This window comes from Spea bombifrons, chromosome 3 (genome assembly GCF_027358695.1).
Source record: "Spea bombifrons isolate aSpeBom1 chromosome 3, aSpeBom1.2.pri, whole genome shotgun sequence".
NCBI lineage: Eukaryota > Metazoa > Chordata > Amphibia > Anura > Pelobatidae > Spea > Spea bombifrons.
The window spans coordinates 10,505,629-10,525,656 of NC_071089.1; the positions used below are offsets into that span (position 1 = coordinate 10,505,629).

General features: G+C 39.1%; 1 protein-coding gene across 1 annotated transcript; it reads right to left on the minus strand.

The window, feature by feature from the left end:
• Positions 1-16,471: 16,471 nt before the first annotated feature.
• On the minus strand, positions 16,472-18,991 carry LOC128484551 (uncharacterized protein DDB_G0290685-like). Its single transcript, XM_053460971.1, has 3 exons — positions 18,788-18,991; positions 18,014-18,094; positions 16,472-16,792 (listed from the first exon to the last, which is right to left on the minus strand). The coding sequence occupies exons 1-3, from the start codon at positions 18,861-18,863 to the stop codon at positions 16,590-16,592; spliced, it is 360 nt and encodes a 119-aa protein (XP_053316946.1). The 5' UTR covers positions 18,864-18,991; the 3' UTR covers positions 16,472-16,589.
• Positions 18,992-20,028: the final 1,037 nt, after the last annotated feature.

Below are 20,028 nucleotides of genomic sequence, written 5' to 3' on the forward strand. Positions count from 1 at the left end.
GACATGGATGTGGAAGTCCTGCAAGGCAGCCAAACAGATATTCTAGACCGAGACAGATGGTAACAGTCAAATTAATCACATATGGTGCATGAACTCTATTGGGGAGCAATTATTATTTTCTTTCTAAGTATTTGCTACAGTAAGTTCATTATGTCTGGCAATATTTTGGAATTTGTTCCATGGGGGACAGTCATAAGATACATAATGCATTGAGTTAGTATTAAGGTACGGAGTTATCATAGATCCTGAGGTCTGTTTATGAGTAACAAACACAAAGCGATGAGACTGTCTAGTCTTGTCATACTTGAATATATGTATTGTAAGAAGAGCTGCGTAAATTGTAGGAGCTATATAGATAAAAGATAAAGATAATAATAATAATAATAATAATAAAAGGACAGCTTGACTTTCTTATCGGTACAGTGTGCTTGATCCAATGACCCTTCCAAAATCCAGTATAATGCAAAATAAAGACCATACAAACTAGTAAGCAATTCCACTCCATTGGCACAAAGAAATAAACGCTAACTGCTCACTCACACCAACACGCTTAGAACACGTAACTCGGAAAGACTTCACAACAAACGTTATTTAAATGCTTGTCAAGGCAGATCAAAGCAAACCTCCAGGCAGCCAATTGAGATGAAAGTAATGGAACAATTAGGTTCAATTAAGCTAACCTAGCTGTCCAGATCCCCTTGATATGAATTGAAACTGACACTAAACAAGAAGGTTAAAACCTAAAACAACCTTTACATTTTAAAACGTACATCATCAAATTGGTGTTTTCGCCATTTTGCATACATGAGTGAGCAATTAATTTGTAAATAATAATTAAAATAATAATTCCAAAAAAAAATCCCCAAGTAAAAAAAGTTAATAAAAAAAAGTTAATAAATACCAGTGCTGGAAATTCTGACTGGAAACCCAATATCGAGGAATAGTTTGGTTTCATATTTAGTGGTTCATGTAGGGCTTGGCTAAAAATTAAATAGATACCAGCTTTGAAAGGGTTATTAATAAACATTTTATTCTGTTGCCACAATGCAAGGGTTAATTATAAACTACTTTTTAATTTTTTTTTTTATCTCTGTTGAAACCAATTAAGGCCTTTTTTCTGCGTCTGGTGGGAATGTGTGTGAGAAATTTTAGATTGTTTTCCTTTCTATCTCTTCTCAGTAATAGACAGACATTACATTACACTAAGTATTGGAGAGATTTGGATTTTTGGCTTATGAAATGTGATGATATTTTGCCTGTGCTTGTTCTATTGTATTTCTACATGCTGTAAATTAAGAAATTATTTTAAAAAATAAACAACAATTAAGGCCCAACGTGTGGATCAATCTGCAAACAAGACACAATGAGGTAAGAATACAAATGCCTCGTTAATTAACTATAAATAAACGAAGGGTAATACTTAAAGCCTTGCTCTCCATGTTTTCTTCTGTCATCAATCGTGTTACATTTTCTTGGGCCAAAACGTTGTGCCAATGCACTGCGTTCCCATCAGAGACAAGGTTCGATAAGGGATTCCATTGTCAACTCTACAGAAGTCTAGTCTGTTGTTCTATTCACAATCAATTATTATAACATTCTGGAAACCTGCGGGCTCCCGTTTCATTTCATAATCACTACAAGGCTGTCCACCAAAGCCACCATTCTCAGAGCATCTACCAACGTCTGTGAGTGGCCTTGAGTTAAGTCATTATGGATCTTTAAAGATCACAGCCATGGGCTCCCAGTTTCTCTCTCTGGATACAAAGCTATTAGAGAACTCTTTTGAAATCGTTCAGGAACCATTCCGCTAGGGTTGGCTATGGTGTTGTATGATGGTGCTCCATGTTTGAACGACTCGTCCATGAATATGAGGAGTGAGGACTCCGACTGCTGACAGAGCGGCTGCGTGGAAGACTGTCTATCAGTATCATGGCAGCCAGGAAATCATTTTTAATTAAAGACTTTTGTGAGAAAATGCTGTCTATTCAAACTTCCAAATACATGTATGCCGAGTTCTGTTTAATTAATTAAGGTAAGTTAGGGTTTTTCCTTACAATTTGTTGGCCACAAATGTATAAAAGAAGGCACCGTTAAATAGCATGTCACTTGTTATGACCTTGGAAGAACGCAGCTAATGACCTAAACAGAAAATTCTTTACAGATGTGATAGATGTCTGAAGTATTTGTGGTTCTCAGAAATTAAAATTGCATCTGTAAGAACCGTGATTAATACTGCACCTGGAGAAAGTTTAAGCCAAAACAAGAAGATATTACTCGGAAAAATTAGTATAGCTATAGAAATTAGAACCACAAATTACACAAGCATTTTAAACACTTACAGGCAATGAAGTGGAAAACTTTAACACTCGATAAACCACTTGAGTGTGTTGCAGATTATTTTATGTGGCGTCTAATTGTAATTAATCAGCTGCTTAGATAACATCAATTAAACTGTGTATAATGTCTCACACTGAGTTGTACCATAAATATAAAAATGGCAGTACCTGATGATGGTTGATTGACACGAATCACAGATTACATATTATTTAAAGCTGTCAGAAATAGTTAAAGGCAATACAAGAAAACACAAGGATTTTACGCAAATACTGTTGCTTTTAGTCAACAAATACCATTCCGAGAAGGACCTCCAAGGTACTGAAATCTTACAGGACTCTACAAGTCATCCTGTGATCATGTTGGCCAACTAAACTCTCAAACTCCTAAAGAAGAGAGCATTGGTTGTATATGTACCAGCACACCTTTTTACCTCTGCCCAGCTCACGCTAGGAACCTACAACTAGAGGTTGCATATTTGGGGTAAAAGGATTAGGCTCAGTACCCAGGCTGAATTTTGGTTCCTAACTGGCACCGAGTTGATCAAAGACCTCACAGAAGTGACAGATTCTGGACATGATATACCTCTCCCAGACCTCATCCGATCAAGAGGACTTCTTTGTATAACACATGGATATACCTTGGAGCATCAGAGCAGCGCAGAAAGCACACCAATGTCATCACACCATTCCTCACAGACATTCAGGACTGGATGACGACTAACCTACCGCAACTCAACCCAGATCAAACCGAACTGATGGAGCTTGAATCTAAATCTCGCCTATCAAGCACTACATCCCAACAAGCAGCAGAACTCCCCAACATAGGAAGCCCCCCACGTCTGCTCTACCCCCATCTCAACAGGGAACCTAGAAGCAGTAGTGGACAACAAGTTTCCACCTCGGATTGAGGCAACTACAAAAACTACTCTGAAATCCCTACACATGATATGGAGAATAGCACATCTGAGACAAAACGGATCTGAAAATATTAATGACATGACGTCTAGATTACAACAATATACATGTATGTAACAGACACATGGGCACGCAAGATAACCTGTTCTCCATTACTACAGACACTCAACAATCATCTCTGGGAAACACACATTTGATCCCATATCTACCAGTGAAGCAACGAGCAACTTTCAAGCGTGATTTGTTGAGATATCATTGTGTTCTACTGCTCACCTAGAATGATTAAGAAACCATAATAAAATGTATTTGTATTCCTCGGTAGTATTCATCTAATTTAGGAAGGTACTCTGAACAAATGTCAAGTTAATTACTGTGCACAGTATTTTCGCTGCTGTAAGGCATCAGAGAATAGCAGCAAAAGAGTCTCCGGTTTAACCCTTCCGGTGCCAAAAGGGATATGAAAGTCATTGCTGTGTGTAGCACTTGAAGATTTAATAAAATTATTTAACACTAATATGGATTAGTTCACAATTTTGTAAAAAAAAACAAAAAAAAAAAAAAAAAACTCCTTGGCTATAATAAATAATACACGTTTGAATTAATAATAGCCATTTGCCCTTTATTGTACTCCGAGTGAAGCTCAAATTTATTAAAGAAAGGTCAAAGGCGAGAATAGAAGACAGACAAGACAGTATATTGGGTACAGGGGGCTCTACCTCCAACAATAATGTGGGTTTATGGGATGTATTGTGTGTACCTATAGGATGTTGAATGTATGTATGGGGCATGTGAGTGATCTCGATACTATGTATGTGCTAGGGACATATACTGTTTTTGTATATGGTTCTGTGGTTAATCCTTATAGATTGGGTCACAGATCTTGTGTGGCTAATGAGACCCCTGCATTCCACAGCCTACCATTTTACCTATACATTGGCCCTCAATAAGATGAAAGGAATAGCCATGCTTAGGGGCAGTGCTACCGTGTTTCCCCGAAAGTAAGACAGTGTCTTACTTTCTTTTTATCCCTAAAAGCCCCACTATGTCTTACTTTCGGGGTATGTCTTATATTGGGAAAAAATTGAGAGTGATGGGAGTTATGATGTACTTTTAGAGCATAATTAGATCATGAAAAAGACATTGGAAATGGTACAGCATAACACCCATCACTCTCACACACTTACCAATCAACACACCTACCAATCCACACGTATACCAATCCACACACATACACCAATCCACACGTATACACAAATCCACACACATATACACTAATCCACACATATACCAATCCACACACATATACACCAATCCACACACATATACACCAATCCACACACATATACACCAATCCACACACACATACACCAATCCACACACACATACACCAATCCACACACACATACACCAATCCACTCTCACTTAATGCTTTCCTACCTTTCCTTTCTTCTTTCAGCTTCTTTTCCTCCTCTTCGCTCCTCTTCTTCAGTTCTTGTCTCCTTCCGGGTCAGAGGGCACGGACAGCGGTGGGCGCGGCTTCAGTGTTGTGCGCCGGGATCTGACAAGAAACCCCGGCGCACAACAGCTGTTGCCGCGCAGATCACAAGGGAGCGGTATCGGAGGTCATTAACAGACCTCCGGCTCCCTTGAGTGATTTTAAGCCGGGTTGAACCCGGCTTAAAATCACTCAAGGGAGCCGGAGGTCTGTTAAAGACCTCCGATACCGCTCCCTTGCGAGCCTGCTCCTCCAGCGGCGGACATTACTGTCGGTCTCTGGAGGGGTGCCGGGTGCCGCAGGTTGGCACCCCCTGGAGTGTGGCGCCCTGTGCGGTCGCACACCCCAAAGGTCGGCCCTGCTCTAAGGGGCCGGCCTTAGGGGTCTGCGGCCGCACAGGGTTTAAATAAAAACATCGGGGGTTTTTTTCAACTTTATTTAACATCCTCCATGTTAAATAAAGTTAAAAAAACTTTATTTAACATCCTCCATGTTAAATAAAGTTTTTTTTAACTTTATTTAACATGGAGGATGTTAAATAAAGTTAAAAAAAAACCCCGATGTTTTAATTTAAATCCTGTGCGGCCGCAGACACGTAAGGCCGGCCTTGGTGGGGACTTCCCGGCCCCTTAGAGTGGCGGACCCGGCAAATCCCCCGTGTTTCCCCGAAAGTAAGACATATGTCTTACTTTCGGGGTACGGCTTATATTAGCTGACCCCTCTGAAACTCCCGATACGTCTTACAATCGGGGGTGTCTTACTATCGGGGAAACACGGTAGTCCTAAACAGACTTAAATGGGGCAGGGCATTGTTTGTCTATACTGGTGGCTTAGACGTAGATGAGATCACATTTTAAGAATAATTTTTTTTTAAGAATAATTAATGCAGAAAAGGGCTTATTTGATGCTTATTTGATGTTGACCACAAATAATTACACTGGAGATGCACTAAACTCCTCAGCTGATATAGCTTAGATAGTAAGGATGATAGGAATTGTACTGGAAGAAGAGACGCTGGCCTACGAGCCGCCATAACTCAACTAAGCAGACCGCGGTTTAAACTCAGGCTGGCTTCCATAACACTAGGCTTAAGTATTGTGCTTTACAATAGGACTCAATGATAGTTCACGCAAGTTATTAAAGAGTTTGTGAATATAATGAACTGTAAAAAACAAACACATTCAGTAATAAGTTATATATATAACAATTATATACAGGGTGCTAACGGTACGGAACACAACAATAGAACCTTTATCTTGTCTGCGTTAACGTTAAACCACAATTTATTTGAAAGATAATCACCTTGAAATAAAAGTAATACATTGTTTTGGAAAGTATGACATTGCAAAATTATCAATTTGGTTTATGTTTGTTTGAGTTTTTTTAGTAACCAATATCAAATCATGTTGTAATATCTAATAAAATATAAGTCACTTTTATTGGGCAAAATCACATTAATTCCCTGTGATAAAATGTAAACATTGTACTTTTATATATATACACCATGCAAAATAATTCATTAACTTGCAAATAGGAATTTTCAAGTTAAACCGTAGCTCAAACTGTAACGTCGCAAGCATTGAAATATAAAACAAAACTGTATTTGCCTTTGTTTCTTCTTTGTGAACGTAGATCTGTCACAGTATATATATATATATATATATATATATATATATATAATATATCAAGATATCTCAATAATTGAGATTAAACTGTTATATATATATATATATAATATGTATATATATATATATATATATATATATGTATGCATATACATACATACACATATACACACGCACCAATATGGTGCCACTAATAAGGCCATGACTGTCTGGGTACCATAAGAGAAAGAGGAGATCATTGAAATACTTAAAAGGATTTACCAAGTAGAGGAGGGAAGTTTATTTCAAAGGAGGAGAAATGTTAGAGGAAAAAGAGGTCATAATCTAAAAGTAGAAGTGGAAATCCATTTGTTTAGAGGATTGCGTGAGCGAGGCAAACAATTACTAGTCATTACTGTCCCTTAAATGATTTATCTACTTGAAAAGTGTATATGTACTATCCCCTATATAGTATATGTACTATCCCCTATATAGTATATGAACTATCCCCTATATAGTATATCTGCTATCCCCTATATAGTATATGTACTATCCCCTATATAGTATATGTACTATCCCCTATATAGTATATGTACTATCCCCTATATAGTATATGTATTATCCCCTATATAGTATATGAACTATCCCCTATATAGTATATGTACTATCCCCTATATAGTATATGTACTATCCCCTATATAGTATATGAACTATCCCCTATATAGTATATGTACTATCCCCTATATAGTATATGTACTATCCCCTATATAGTATATGTACTATTAAATCACTCTCAGCCAGACATCTCTTTATTAATCTCCTCAGCTAGTATTCCTTTTATTGATCAGGGTTACAGCTTGGGAAAGACCAGGTGATCGAGGAGGAAAGGTCAATATGGTGGCATTGACCGGTCGCACCAAACGAGATACGATGATCTTCATTCATTAATGAACACACATATGTAACTTTTCTTATACGCAGTTTAGCCCCACGAAGAGCCACAAGTTCTATTTTTGTACACGATTACTTAAAATTCAGAACATGTTAACATTACGATCTAGCCGGCTAATGGAAGAACGCACCAGACACTCATGCATTATTCAAATTACTATCCTCAGGCTTCCAAACCAGAGTCGAATCTGCCTTCAAATTAGCTGAGGTGTGACTTCTTGTCGAATACACAGCAGTCGCAAGTGTACATTTGTACAAAAGTGACTTCCTGACCCTGGTTTTACATATAGACATTATTACGGGGGTATCCCACAGAAAGGAAAATATAAGCACAAAATAATACATGAATAGAAGATTTCAAGTCAATACCTAACCAAGAAACATCACTTTTTCCCCAAATACATTCATTTTAATGGTAGTTGGCAAAATTGTTAATTATACAGTAAAATAAAAATAATAAAAACTTCTTTATGTGAGATGTATGGTAAGTAGTAAGGGGTTAATTATAAGAACCCTGTTCTATGTCTGCCTTTGCATTGTTACTGAAAGACAAACTCATGTATAAAATTAAAATTAACTTTCTTTTTTTAAGATCAGAATATTTATCCTCTTTAAAAAGGGATTAAACTCCGGTAAGGAGCAAGTTAAGAGTCGGAAAATCTTTTAACAAATTATGCACAGTCGTTGCATAACTATTGTGTCCATGGAAGTCCTACATATAACGGTAAAGGATACCTCCCAACAGTCCCAGTTCTGGCAGGACTGTCCTGATTTTATTTGGGAAGTGTCCTTCTGTCCCAAGTAGCTGCACCACTGTCCGGCTTTTGCAGGCGGTGAGGAGCACAGGCTGGTTGGGTAGATCATCTGAAACGGCGACACTCAACCGCACCGAACACTGGGTATTCTACAGGCAAACTTAATGTAAGTGAGTTCTACTTTACTGAGAGGGTAGTAGATAAATGGAAAAGTCTTCCAGCAGAAGTGGTGGAGGTTAATACAGTGATCTAAGGCTGATAGGGGTTTGAACCCCTTACATCAGGAAAAATGGGCAGACGAGATGGGCCGAATGGTTCTTATCTGCCATCGCATTCTATGTTATGTTTCTATGTAAATCACATGGAAAAACACTAAGGGACACCCGTTTACACATACGTGTATTAATAAGCCCATATCTACCCAAACATACTAAATGTAGTTGTTTATTACTAAATTAACCCAAATGTGCCACACTCTCTAAAGCTAATGAAAGACCACAAATTATTTAACTTCTTGTCGGCCAGAAAATTTCTAAACTAGGATTTCAAACGCAGGACATTGAAGCTTTAGCTTCGTAAGGCAGGACGTTTTACAATATCGAGTACGTCAGCCATTTATAAAATAAATACGTTCCAAATGCTACTGGCAGACATGTGGAGAGTTAAGGTGAAGGCAGGCAGGCAGACAATCGCCGTATTGTGATGGTTCAGGGCTCCCGTTACAGAAGCTCTTTCAGCGACACAATATGCTGGTTGCGCATGGGTGACCGCAGACAATTCCCTATGTAACAGTGTAAGTATAAGTGAGAGTATGAACAATACATGCGAGTAATAAAATGCAATGTATTGTAACGGTGCGGGGCTCAGGGGTTTTTAACGGCCTTATACATAAAATAATTAATTTAAAGAGGATGTTTAACATCTGAGATAAAACTAAATCCATCTTTAAAATAATCTATTGTTTGTGCTTTATTATTATTTATGTTATCTATCTACCTATATATATATATATTCATTTCTGACATCATCATATGTTCCACCAATGTCCAATTTGCACATTTTCCATAATTTCCCATGATCCCTCTGGCCACGCTGTGTGTTAATCCAACTAGGAGGCGGAGCAGGAAGTTGTGGCGCACTTCCTGGACTCTACCAGCATCGTTTTACCAGACTGCGCATGAGTCTCTACCGATATAGATTGGTTATAACCTCGTCGTTCCCACAAAAATATTTTACGCCAATCCGCAATTTAAAACATGAGATTGGGCAGTAAGATGGGAGCACAACTGAAAATAAAAGTAATAGTCCAAGGAATGTTGAATATAAATCTTGGTATAATGATTGGTGATAGACCGAAATGTGAAAGTTCCTTCTGAATTTCAACTATTATCAAATCACCCGATATTAAACTTGATTACCAATTTGTTCATTTGCATGAACGTAGAAACCAGCAGAGAGAGGTATAAAAAATACTTGGACGCAAAAAAATTAAACAACCAATGATCTGGACAACTACCGTGTCTACTAATGGGTCAAATCAGTCCTTGGGTCAATATGTATGACTCCGCTGATCTAGAAATGCAACCATTTCCTTGCACGTTCTAGCTGTGGTGGACATCAGACTATTTTCTGGAATATAGCTCGTTCTAGCTGTGGTGGACATCAGACTGATCGCTGGAATATAGCACGTTCTAGCTGTGGTGGACATCAGACTGATCGCTGGAATATAGCACGTTCTAGCTGTGGTGGACATCAGACTGATCGCTGGAATATAGCACGTTCTAGCTGTGGTGGACATCAGACTATTGCTGGAATATAGCACGTTCTAGCTGTGGTGAACATCAGACTGTTTGCTGGAATATACCTCGTTCTAGCTGTGGTGGACATCAGACTATTCGCTGGAATATATTATGTTTTGCTTTAAGTTCCATTGTGTCTTTTATAAGAGCAAACTTTGGTTAAATAAAATCACTTCTTAACTCTATTTGAATTTTTTTGCCAGTTTCCCCCCTTTTTTTACAGTCTAACTGCAGCACAATACTTTTGACATTGAGAAGATATGCAATGAGTTACTGGAGCCAAGACAGCAGCTTGTCTCAGCTTGGCGGTGTCAGTTAAGTGTCAATACATGCATTGATGCTAAAAGTGTCAATGACTCCAGCTGTTAAAGCACTAAAATAGAATAAAGTGATTGGCATACACGTCCAGCTAGTCCTCGTCCCCAACAAATAGGAAACAAGTCATAATACCGCTAATTCAAACTAAGTCATTTACGCTGCGTATGGAAATCAGTGTACATTAGGAGAGGAGGCTGATGTTAAGAGTTAAAGACACCGAAAAGGTCCATTTTCTAGATCTGGTAATCTCTGAAACGAATCCTTGAAGGCAGATAAAAGAGAGGTGTCTGGATATGATGTCATATCCCAGCACTCAGTGTGATGGCAGCCTTGGAGTAAGTCCGATGTGCTTAATGAGAGATTTAAGGTTTGTGACTCTTCATAGTAGGGACTCGTCCGTGGGCTAGCTACGTAAATGTTGCCCATCTACAGTCAAGACAGTCTTCCATTTTTGTGTCTGGATTGTATCTAATGAGCCATGAAACGTTGATATGGAGCACTGAAATGTCTCAGAGAGGGGTTTTCGCTTGGAAACAGAACAGCAAGCTGGGTATAAGGGCAAGTTTAGTAGCACCTGGTGATTTACCCCAACGTTCACGAGTCCATCACCTTCCTAAAACTCAGCTTACTGGAGGCACTCAAGATTACCTCATTTTCATGGTTAATTTATTTTAGGAGACGTAAGGGTGCTCAAAGGCATAAGGCTGACTTTTGCAATAATAAATTAAATGTTATTTGACAAAAGATCTAATACTGAACTTGAATTCTAGAAGGTGCCAAGTCTTCATTAATTAATTCCATCACGATTTGGAACATTCAAAAGCCCTTGTAGAGTTCATCATGATCAGCAATTGCGTGGGGCTGTCTGATCAGGAAGACCCACACAGGTAGTCATTAGACGGCAAGATGATTCTCATGAGTGGAATATACAGCACATGCATTAGCATTTAGAACTTGTCATTTCTATAGGTTAGAACAAAAACATATTTATATCTATTTATACACAATATATATATCTTTATTTCATATAGTAGATTATATAAAAAAACATGTATGAAATAATACATTGTGTTCAAGAACTCAGCTTGCATTTGGGGTTACAAAAGAATTTGGAGAGAAATTGCTCTTTAATATATGTGACTGCTGCGTGATTGACATTCATTTATAAAGATGGAAAAAAATTGTAAGAACTACTTATTAAGCTGTGAAAAGGTGGCATTTGGAGTTATGACGAGAATAAAAGATTAGTTTAAAACATGTGCCTTTTACTTTTGATTTAATGATGCATTATGACTGATTCATTACCATTTCCAAGCTCTTAATGATACTATTCAAACACATGGCATGTGAGAACCCATGGATGTCCAGAACTGAAAAGCACGAAGATGGTAATATACACCCTATATAGCAATAAAGCCAAATATTCTTCTTATAGGAGCGGAAACTTCACTATGAAAGCAAATTCTGGAAGTGCATTTTTCTCATACGTAATAATATCTCACCTCGCATAGTATATGCTGGTTTAAGAGCTCTGACCTCAACCCCATCGAACCCCTTTGGGATTAACTGAAACAGAGATTGTGAGCCGGGCGTCTCGTCCAACATCAGTGCCTGACCTCACAAACGCTCTACTAGATGAATGGGCAAAAATTCTCACAGAAACTTCCCAAAATCTTGTGGAAACCCGTCCCAGAAGAGTGGAAGCTGTTATGGCTGCAAAAGGGGACCAACTTCCTTTTTAGAATGTGATGTCATTAAAGTCCCTGCTGGTGTAATGGTCACGTGTCCCATATACTTTTGTCCATATAGTATGTATATACACATATATACACACATATACACACACACACACTAATACCCAGTCCAAGGAAGGCTTTCCCAGAAAAAGCATGTTTCATTTGAAATCACCAGCAAATCAGGAAGAAGAATTCGAGTAAATGTTGGTAGATAATGGATGTCATAATATTTAGGGACTGTCTGGGTTTGACCTGGAGGCTGTGGGGAAAGCCCTGCTTCCCAGGATCTCCTGGGACAGGAGGGTGTTGTTTGGCTCTCTCCACCTACTATCATGAGAGACGAGCATTGTAACCACAAAATATAAACACTTCAGAAGATTTCCTTTTCCCGCTCGCTGGAATTTACTGGAGGGTGCATATAACATTCCAACATTACAGCGGCTCTGTACCAGATCACATAACAACGTGTTTATCTACTCAACTGGACAGAACACATGCCCTGATTACTGATGTGAGATGGGGTCCAAGTCATCAAATATGTTCATATCTATATGGATGTTACAATGTTCTAATCTTAAGGAGATCGTTTCAACATACAAGAAACAACATTTTATAGAGAAACAGTAAATTACATTACTGTATATATAGAGAGCATGAGGACGTATCTCCATCATTACGAAGCTAGACATGGCCATCTAGAGGACCGATCTAGTGCTGCATCCCACAGTAGGAAGGGAACATGCAGTGTGATCGCATGCCGATAATACAGTGACCTAGAAAACAGAAACAACGGAGACTTCTGACCTCTCGGGATATAGATACAACCACCAAATAGAAGTTTTGGCTGGAATGGTTCTCCTGAAAGAAGTGTTCTGTATACTATATAGTAGAAGGGGAACTGTCCCAGCCGAGATACTGAAAATCAAATATCTATATTTATTAACCAAAAGTTCCTTTTAACATATTTTAGATGTTTCTGTATATAACAGGGATATAATTTTTTCCTGGCAATCAGTGACTTTGTGGGAAAGGCTATAGATACTAGAGACAGAGAGATGGTCGCCAGCACCGGGTGCATTACCGCACAGACCAGAATCTAGAATGCAGTGGCAAATGTTACTCTATCTAACCATCTGGAGGACAAACATTCGGAAGAGAAGGAATCCAGACTGATTTGAAGCCGTTCTGGGAATTACTGCACAGATTGCAGCAGGTAAACAGCTTCCAGTCTGGATTCAGAAACACAGCAACCCATCTGTACTACGATTCCCCAACACTAACAAACTGACAGCACGACATCAAATGTTGAATAACCATGATTCACGCTGGGAAAACGATCAAGGATTCAAATACAACTCATTTTCCTGCACAATGCAAGGTGTTTAGGATAGAAACTAACATTATACCTTAAGGGAACAGTAAAGCCGACATATTGCGTTGTCTTGTTGTGTAGCGGTCATCAGTCAAGAAAGACTTAAATTAATGATAACCTCTAGAGGAGGGTACAAAGATTTGCCCAAATAAAAAAGGGAAAAATATATTTCCGCCCTGAGTTTTCATGGGCAATGCCGCAGTCAGGCAGTATAGTCATTGTGTGAGCACATGAAAAGATATTCTATACTGATGAAGGCATAACGCGTATAACTAAGAGACACAACCCCATGCATTCATATAGACATACCTATATAAATACATACACACATACTTCTAGATCTTATGCTTGTTTGAGCAAGCTACCTTTTATTTCTGAAAATGAAAATTGTTATTTATTATTCGTTACCCATTGTACAGCGCTGCGGAATATGATGGCGCTATATGAATCAATAAATAATAATATACACCGACCTCCATAAACACAGAACCAAGCTCCTACCTGCACGGGGTCTCTCTGCTTCTGTGACTGTTATCATGTCAGGATCCCCCAGCCAGCAGCTAACTCTGAATCTTGCCCATTTTGACTCTAAAATTTGATTGTTAATCCAATCCTGGCTATAAACGTCATTTAACTTCAACATTAGCGGCATTAATTAGTGATAACATTAAATAACAGAACAGCGTATTTTTCAGACACAAATATGGGGGCTTGACATAGACTTTTAGCTATGAAGCAGTTGGGATTGGAATATAATAAAGCATTTTTCTCCAGTTTTCCTTTTCATGTACCAGCTTGCTCAGTCGCCTCTAGCCATAGAACCTGTGAATCAAAACTTCAAACGTTTCTGTATGCATCACGCAGAAAGACTATGAAAATGAGTCTATAGTGTGGAAACCTTTAGATTAAATGAAACTCAAAAGAGGAATTGACATTCCACCATAAAGAAGCATGACATTTTTTAAGTTCCCAAATTAAAGTGACAGCTCCTATGCTTTCTAGCAGACGTATTTTTAGCTCTATGCGAAGTGGGCATGTCTCGCTGGTGATGAAAGAGTTAAAAAGACTACTATCCATTTAGTTGTACACCGGTACATGTAATACACGGTGAGGATGACTACGGCGGATGAACACGAGGAGGGCTTTTTCGTTAAGGTGTGAGTTTGCAGGTAAGTTAAAGCTTCAGTTCACCAGCTTCCCCTGCAAGAAGGGCCAGATCAGCCCCGCATACTGCATGCTTAAACCATTGGGGTCTATTCACTGCAGGGATAGTTGACAGGAGAGTTGTGGTCTCAGCTCTGCGACCTCTTTGTATATTATGAAGAGTGAACCCTGGTGAGCCTTCGCTGCTGGAAGAGCTTGGCTGGCCCTGTATAATGTATAATTAAGTCAGTGAGATTACTTTAAAGGATTCTCGCTCACTGAACTATGTAGGCCCTTTTCTTACAGGAAGAGTTTACCTTTCATAATGCTCTGTGAGCTGAAACAACAGTTTAGCGGCAAACTCACAATTTAGTCAATAAATTCCTAAAATGTTGTTATTTCTGCCACAGCGGTTCTCTGATTCTTTGACGTGAGCTGCCCGTGCGCAATGAAGCCCGATAACAAAACACTGCCAAAAAGAGTAGAAATAGAATGTGTATCAATCCGCTGGTAATCAGAAACGTACAGAAATGAAACGCACGTCATATTATTAGCGGATTTGCTGGAATCAGTCATTCACAAATACAAACGCTAACAGCAGATCCAGTGGGGGAAATACAAAAACACGAAACAAAGCCCAGGAACGACTTTTGGATAATATGCATCATTACGAAAGCTGCCAGAAGCCACTTGAAATTTCAACTCTAGCCTAGAAAGGGGAGAACAACAAAAGACGCAGAACCCTGAAGCGGACGACGGAATTGGATGGAGACAACGCGGCGACGGAATTTCAAATGCCGCCAAGAATGCCATCAGTCTGCCTATTACTTCCCGTTCCTGCCGGATTCAGGAGATTTACTTTGGTATCTCAAATAAACGCTATGGTTATGGCTGATCTTCGTCAATATGACGTTAGAATCCCGTTTCATATATATGCGGCGGTTACACGATGATTTAAGGACCGGCAGAAGTAACAGGCAGACTAGGCTGGTCGTCTGTTGTCAAATTTTGTTGCATGTAAGAAATTGTTTCTGGAGAGAGGAGAACCAACTCTTGGTTGCCATGGTTACCTAAACCATGGCTATTGATAATAACTGCTCTCAAGTCTTAAAACAGCAGGTATCGAGGCGCTTTATACAATGCTGCCTAATATCCATAATAAGACTGATCAATCCACTCGGAACAAGCAATTCGTTTAAAAGTATGCTGTCCGATTATAATGTCATATCCATCATATTTTATATTTAACTGGAGTGAATACATCTTACATATGTTTCTGAGGTACAGGACATGCGTTTTTCAGGATAAGAATAAAGCATCAGACTATGGGCAGCTTTGATGAGTGTATATATATATATATATATATATATATATATATATATATATATATATATGTTTGGACTGGGCTTATAAAAAACACTACTTGCATCTAATCAGTGGTAGGAAAGGGTCGGGAGCCCCTTCAGCGCAGGTCATCTGAACAGACCTCCACGAGCAGTGTTCACAAGCCAGCGCCGGAGATGACTGGAGGAGAAGAGTATATGATGCGCATGGAGGGGGTAGTGGAAGGGGCAGATGCACCTCTACCCCTCACATGCATTTGCAACCACTGAAATTTAAAGCTATCATATGCATTAAAGAGGGCCTTAATGTATATACCAAAAACGAGAAGTGAGACACCATAGAAACATTCAAATATGTCAATAATAATAAAAATAGGAGTGCCAGAACGTGACGGCATTATTATAGTTAGGGATGGAAGACTGAGGCATAATGTGAGGAAATGTTACAGTAAGGGAAGTACAGGTGGAAGTAAAGGAGTGAAGAAACATTGGGATGTGCATGAAGCTATCATTATGAACAGATAAAAAGTGCAGGAAAGACGGGCCGGTTGGTTATCTCCTGCTGGCTTTATCTATGTATCTATGTAGAGATGGGAACAACGCTTTAACGACACTGAGCATAGAATTTCACTTTAGTCATTATTTTCTTTTATGTTACTATTGTCCATGAAAAACTGGAAAATGAACAAAGGAGACTTTAGAAATCCGAACAATATTATTTAATAGTGAACTATTGTTTCTTTTAGATGCATAGCTGTGGTTTAGAGGTTAGTCATACAGATTAATTGAGCATAAACCACGTATCCAATAAAGAACTCTTCTCTACTTTGGGTTTTTGGTCTTCAGACCTACGCAGAATCTTTTCTTTGGTTTATCTTTTTTCAGAGACTTAGTTTTCTTTTTCTCTTTCCTCTTCACCTTCCCTGACTTCTCTTTTTTGCCTGCAGTTGTTTTATTGTTATCCTCGTGGCCTGTTCCTAGAGTGGCAGATTTGTCTGCATTATCTTCCTCACCTTCCTGTGGTTCTGCAAACATGGAATGGAACACACACTTTCACTACCAATTTTTGTTAACTGTGAAGCCAACTTCTACTCTCCACCCTGATTAAGTGACCTTCCTCTCATGCGCACCTTTTATCACATGGAGGGTGGAACTTGGTCTGCTCGCCTGTTCTGAGGGACCAGGGACGTCTGACATAGGTTGATGAGATAGGTCTCTTAATAACATTTTAATTGTATCTGGACCGGCAGTAGCCAATAAATCACAAGAATGTGCCACATGTATTTAGGTGGCATCTGCTCACTAAAAGGAGTACATCGGATGCCAGTGAGTTCAGGGGGCATTTATTATCTAAATACACATCTTTCCCACATAATCCATACACTCAAATTTAAGCTTCATGGTTTTAGGCACATATAGACTTTGTGATAATCTATTAGTGGGATGACTAAATATGCAAATATTCTTTTTTCTTATATTTTACATTTCTTCAACATATATTATTTTTTGCATATTGTCTTTTCTATGAAAACATTAGAGTTGGCAGTTTAAACAGTATCAAGGCAAACACTAAAATGCCTGTATATTGCTGCCATCTTCTTTATGGCCACTAATTCTGAATGCTATTCCGATGCAGCCACCTCAGGCAAATAATTAAAAAATATAAAATTTTACATTTAATAAGCAATGCAATGTTTGCAGGATACCGCAGATTCAACTCATTAGTGCTTAAATTGAGTATGCATTATACTGGGCTGCCCAAGGCATTCTTTGCAGCTCACTATAGTGGAATACAAGAATAGTAGAAGCCAGATAGCTGGGGGAAATGGGATGTAGCCGGGCTTGTGGTCTTAGCAGGTAAGACGTCTGCTCATAGGGGGCATCATAGGTTCCAGCTTGACTCATACTCCTCAAACTAAAAGCCAAAGATTTGGTTCGGGCCTGCCACCTCAGACACCTCAACATTTCTAAATATGTCCACAGCGGGATCTCTTTGTTGGGGCAGAGTCAGATGCAAGGTAGGTGGTAGGGGGAGTCTGCCCAACTACCTTATCCAAACAACCACCTTCACACCACCCATGGAATATACAGCTCCCTGGGCCAGTCAGGGGAGATCAGACCATCTCACCAGTCAACCCATGAGCTCCACCACCCACAAAAGTGGTAAAACAGAACAGTGTCTGACAGTCAGGACTGTCCTTGTGTTCAGGTAAAACTACCTTGCTTATCTTTCTTTTGCTATTTACCTGCCTCATCTGTATCATGGGCATTACCCATATCACCTTCATCTGTATTTTCACCTGTACCTGTCGCCATGTGTTCATCCCCTGCAAATATATTTCATGGCAGTTTTATAACATATATTATAATGGCTCTAACAAAAATATTTTACCTAACTAAAGGAAATGTATCTATATAAATCATTGAATCTACTCATTCGTTGAGTAGGACATTCACTCCATTTGGATGCACCTAATATAAGGTTTTTACCACTTGCAGATTTGCAGAGTAACAGTTCTGGTATGTTAAACCTTTTATTATTTTATATATACACACTATCAAAAGTTTGGGGTCACTTAGAACCGTCCTTGTTTTTGACAGAAAAGCACATTTTGTCTATTAAAATAACATGAAGAGTCTCAGGAGTTGAAGCCCCGGGTAGAGCATACTAAGGAGGTTGTGTCAGCTATGCGCAGATGTCCATAGTGCAAATGGGTTGGTTGAGAGAACTAAGGGGGTTGCAGCATAGGGATTACTGTGGCCAGTATATGCCGCTGCTACCAGTACCCCATCAGACAAATAGAGATATATGACCCACTATAAGTGCCCAATATGTTCTCACCACACATGTACAGGTTTAAATAAAGGTGATCTGGCCGGATCATCTTCCAGAGATGAATGTCCTAAATGCTGCTCTAGCTGAAATTCGAATAACCCAGTCCTAATAGCCGCATTACTATACATTCCCATTCACAACTTCCCATGTGGCTTTTCTTTCTCCTGTCATATACTTGTCTCACCTGCAGCCTGGGTATTATCAATATCACCTTCTTTGGCGTTTTCACCTGTACCTGTTTTTTCCTTTCCTGCAAACATATTTCATAGCAGTTTAATACCTCATATTTTAACTGATATAACAAAACTTTCATTCTATTGAAGTCATTATATAAATCATTGAGAACATTTGCTATGCTATGGAGGCCGAGCCCGCTTGGCACCGTCCTCCACGGTGTAAATCTGCTGCATGGGGTGATCGTCCTTTTAACGGACCCACCGAGAGGCTTGGATATGTAAGAGGGGATCTGCCCTAATTTTTGGGCCACCTGGACCAGCCAACCCAGGCCTAGTAGGTCTTGACCAATATAAACCACCAGACAAACCCTACCAGTGTAAAAACACGCATTGGTAGGATCATGACTATCCTGAATGTACAGCAATCTGAACAAGATTTAAAATGTTTACAGCATTAAATGGGCAAACTAGGTGGGCTGATTATCTGGCATCAAATTCTGTATTCTACTGGTCGTGAAAGTTTGTTGCTCATGACCCTTCTATAACCGTAAAACCTACCACGCTCAGAGAATAAAACTATAAAATAATAAAAAAACAAGATTTCTGGTCATGAAAATGTAGGTAAATAACAGGGGTGAGCAACTCCAGTCCTCGAGGACCTCAAGGTAGCATATACTGGATGTTGCAGATTAAGCACAGGCGATTAAACTAATTGTTTTTAAAGGCAAAGATACACAGAGCTTTTAGTCTGTTTACATCACTTGAGTCAATTGGAATTTCAGGTTTATAGCATGTTTTATATTTACAGGCACTTAACTATTGCTTTTACTGCAAGAAGCATACAAGACTGATTTACTAGTGTTAGAGAGCAAACATCCCAAAACGCATTTATATATGCCTATAGGCCGAACCTACCCGTATACTGGTAAAAATATACATAACGCCCAACTTAATGGAAAATAAAAGTGCCAGGGACACTATTTTTATCCCCAGTCCATTCCTGAGGCTGTGAGTACCCAATGCCCAGTAAACAAACAAATTGTACCAGAAAACAGCCAGCCAATGCCACCCAGGGGCCAACTTCCATACAGCAGAGCAAGCTTTTTATATTAGTGTGATAAACATTGATACTTTGGTGTAAAAACATTATACTTTGGACAGGGAAAACACACACATTGTTGCCCCATGTCCAGCTGATCTCAATCCATCTGTTATGTGTGATCACCCCATGGCTGGCATCTCTACTTAA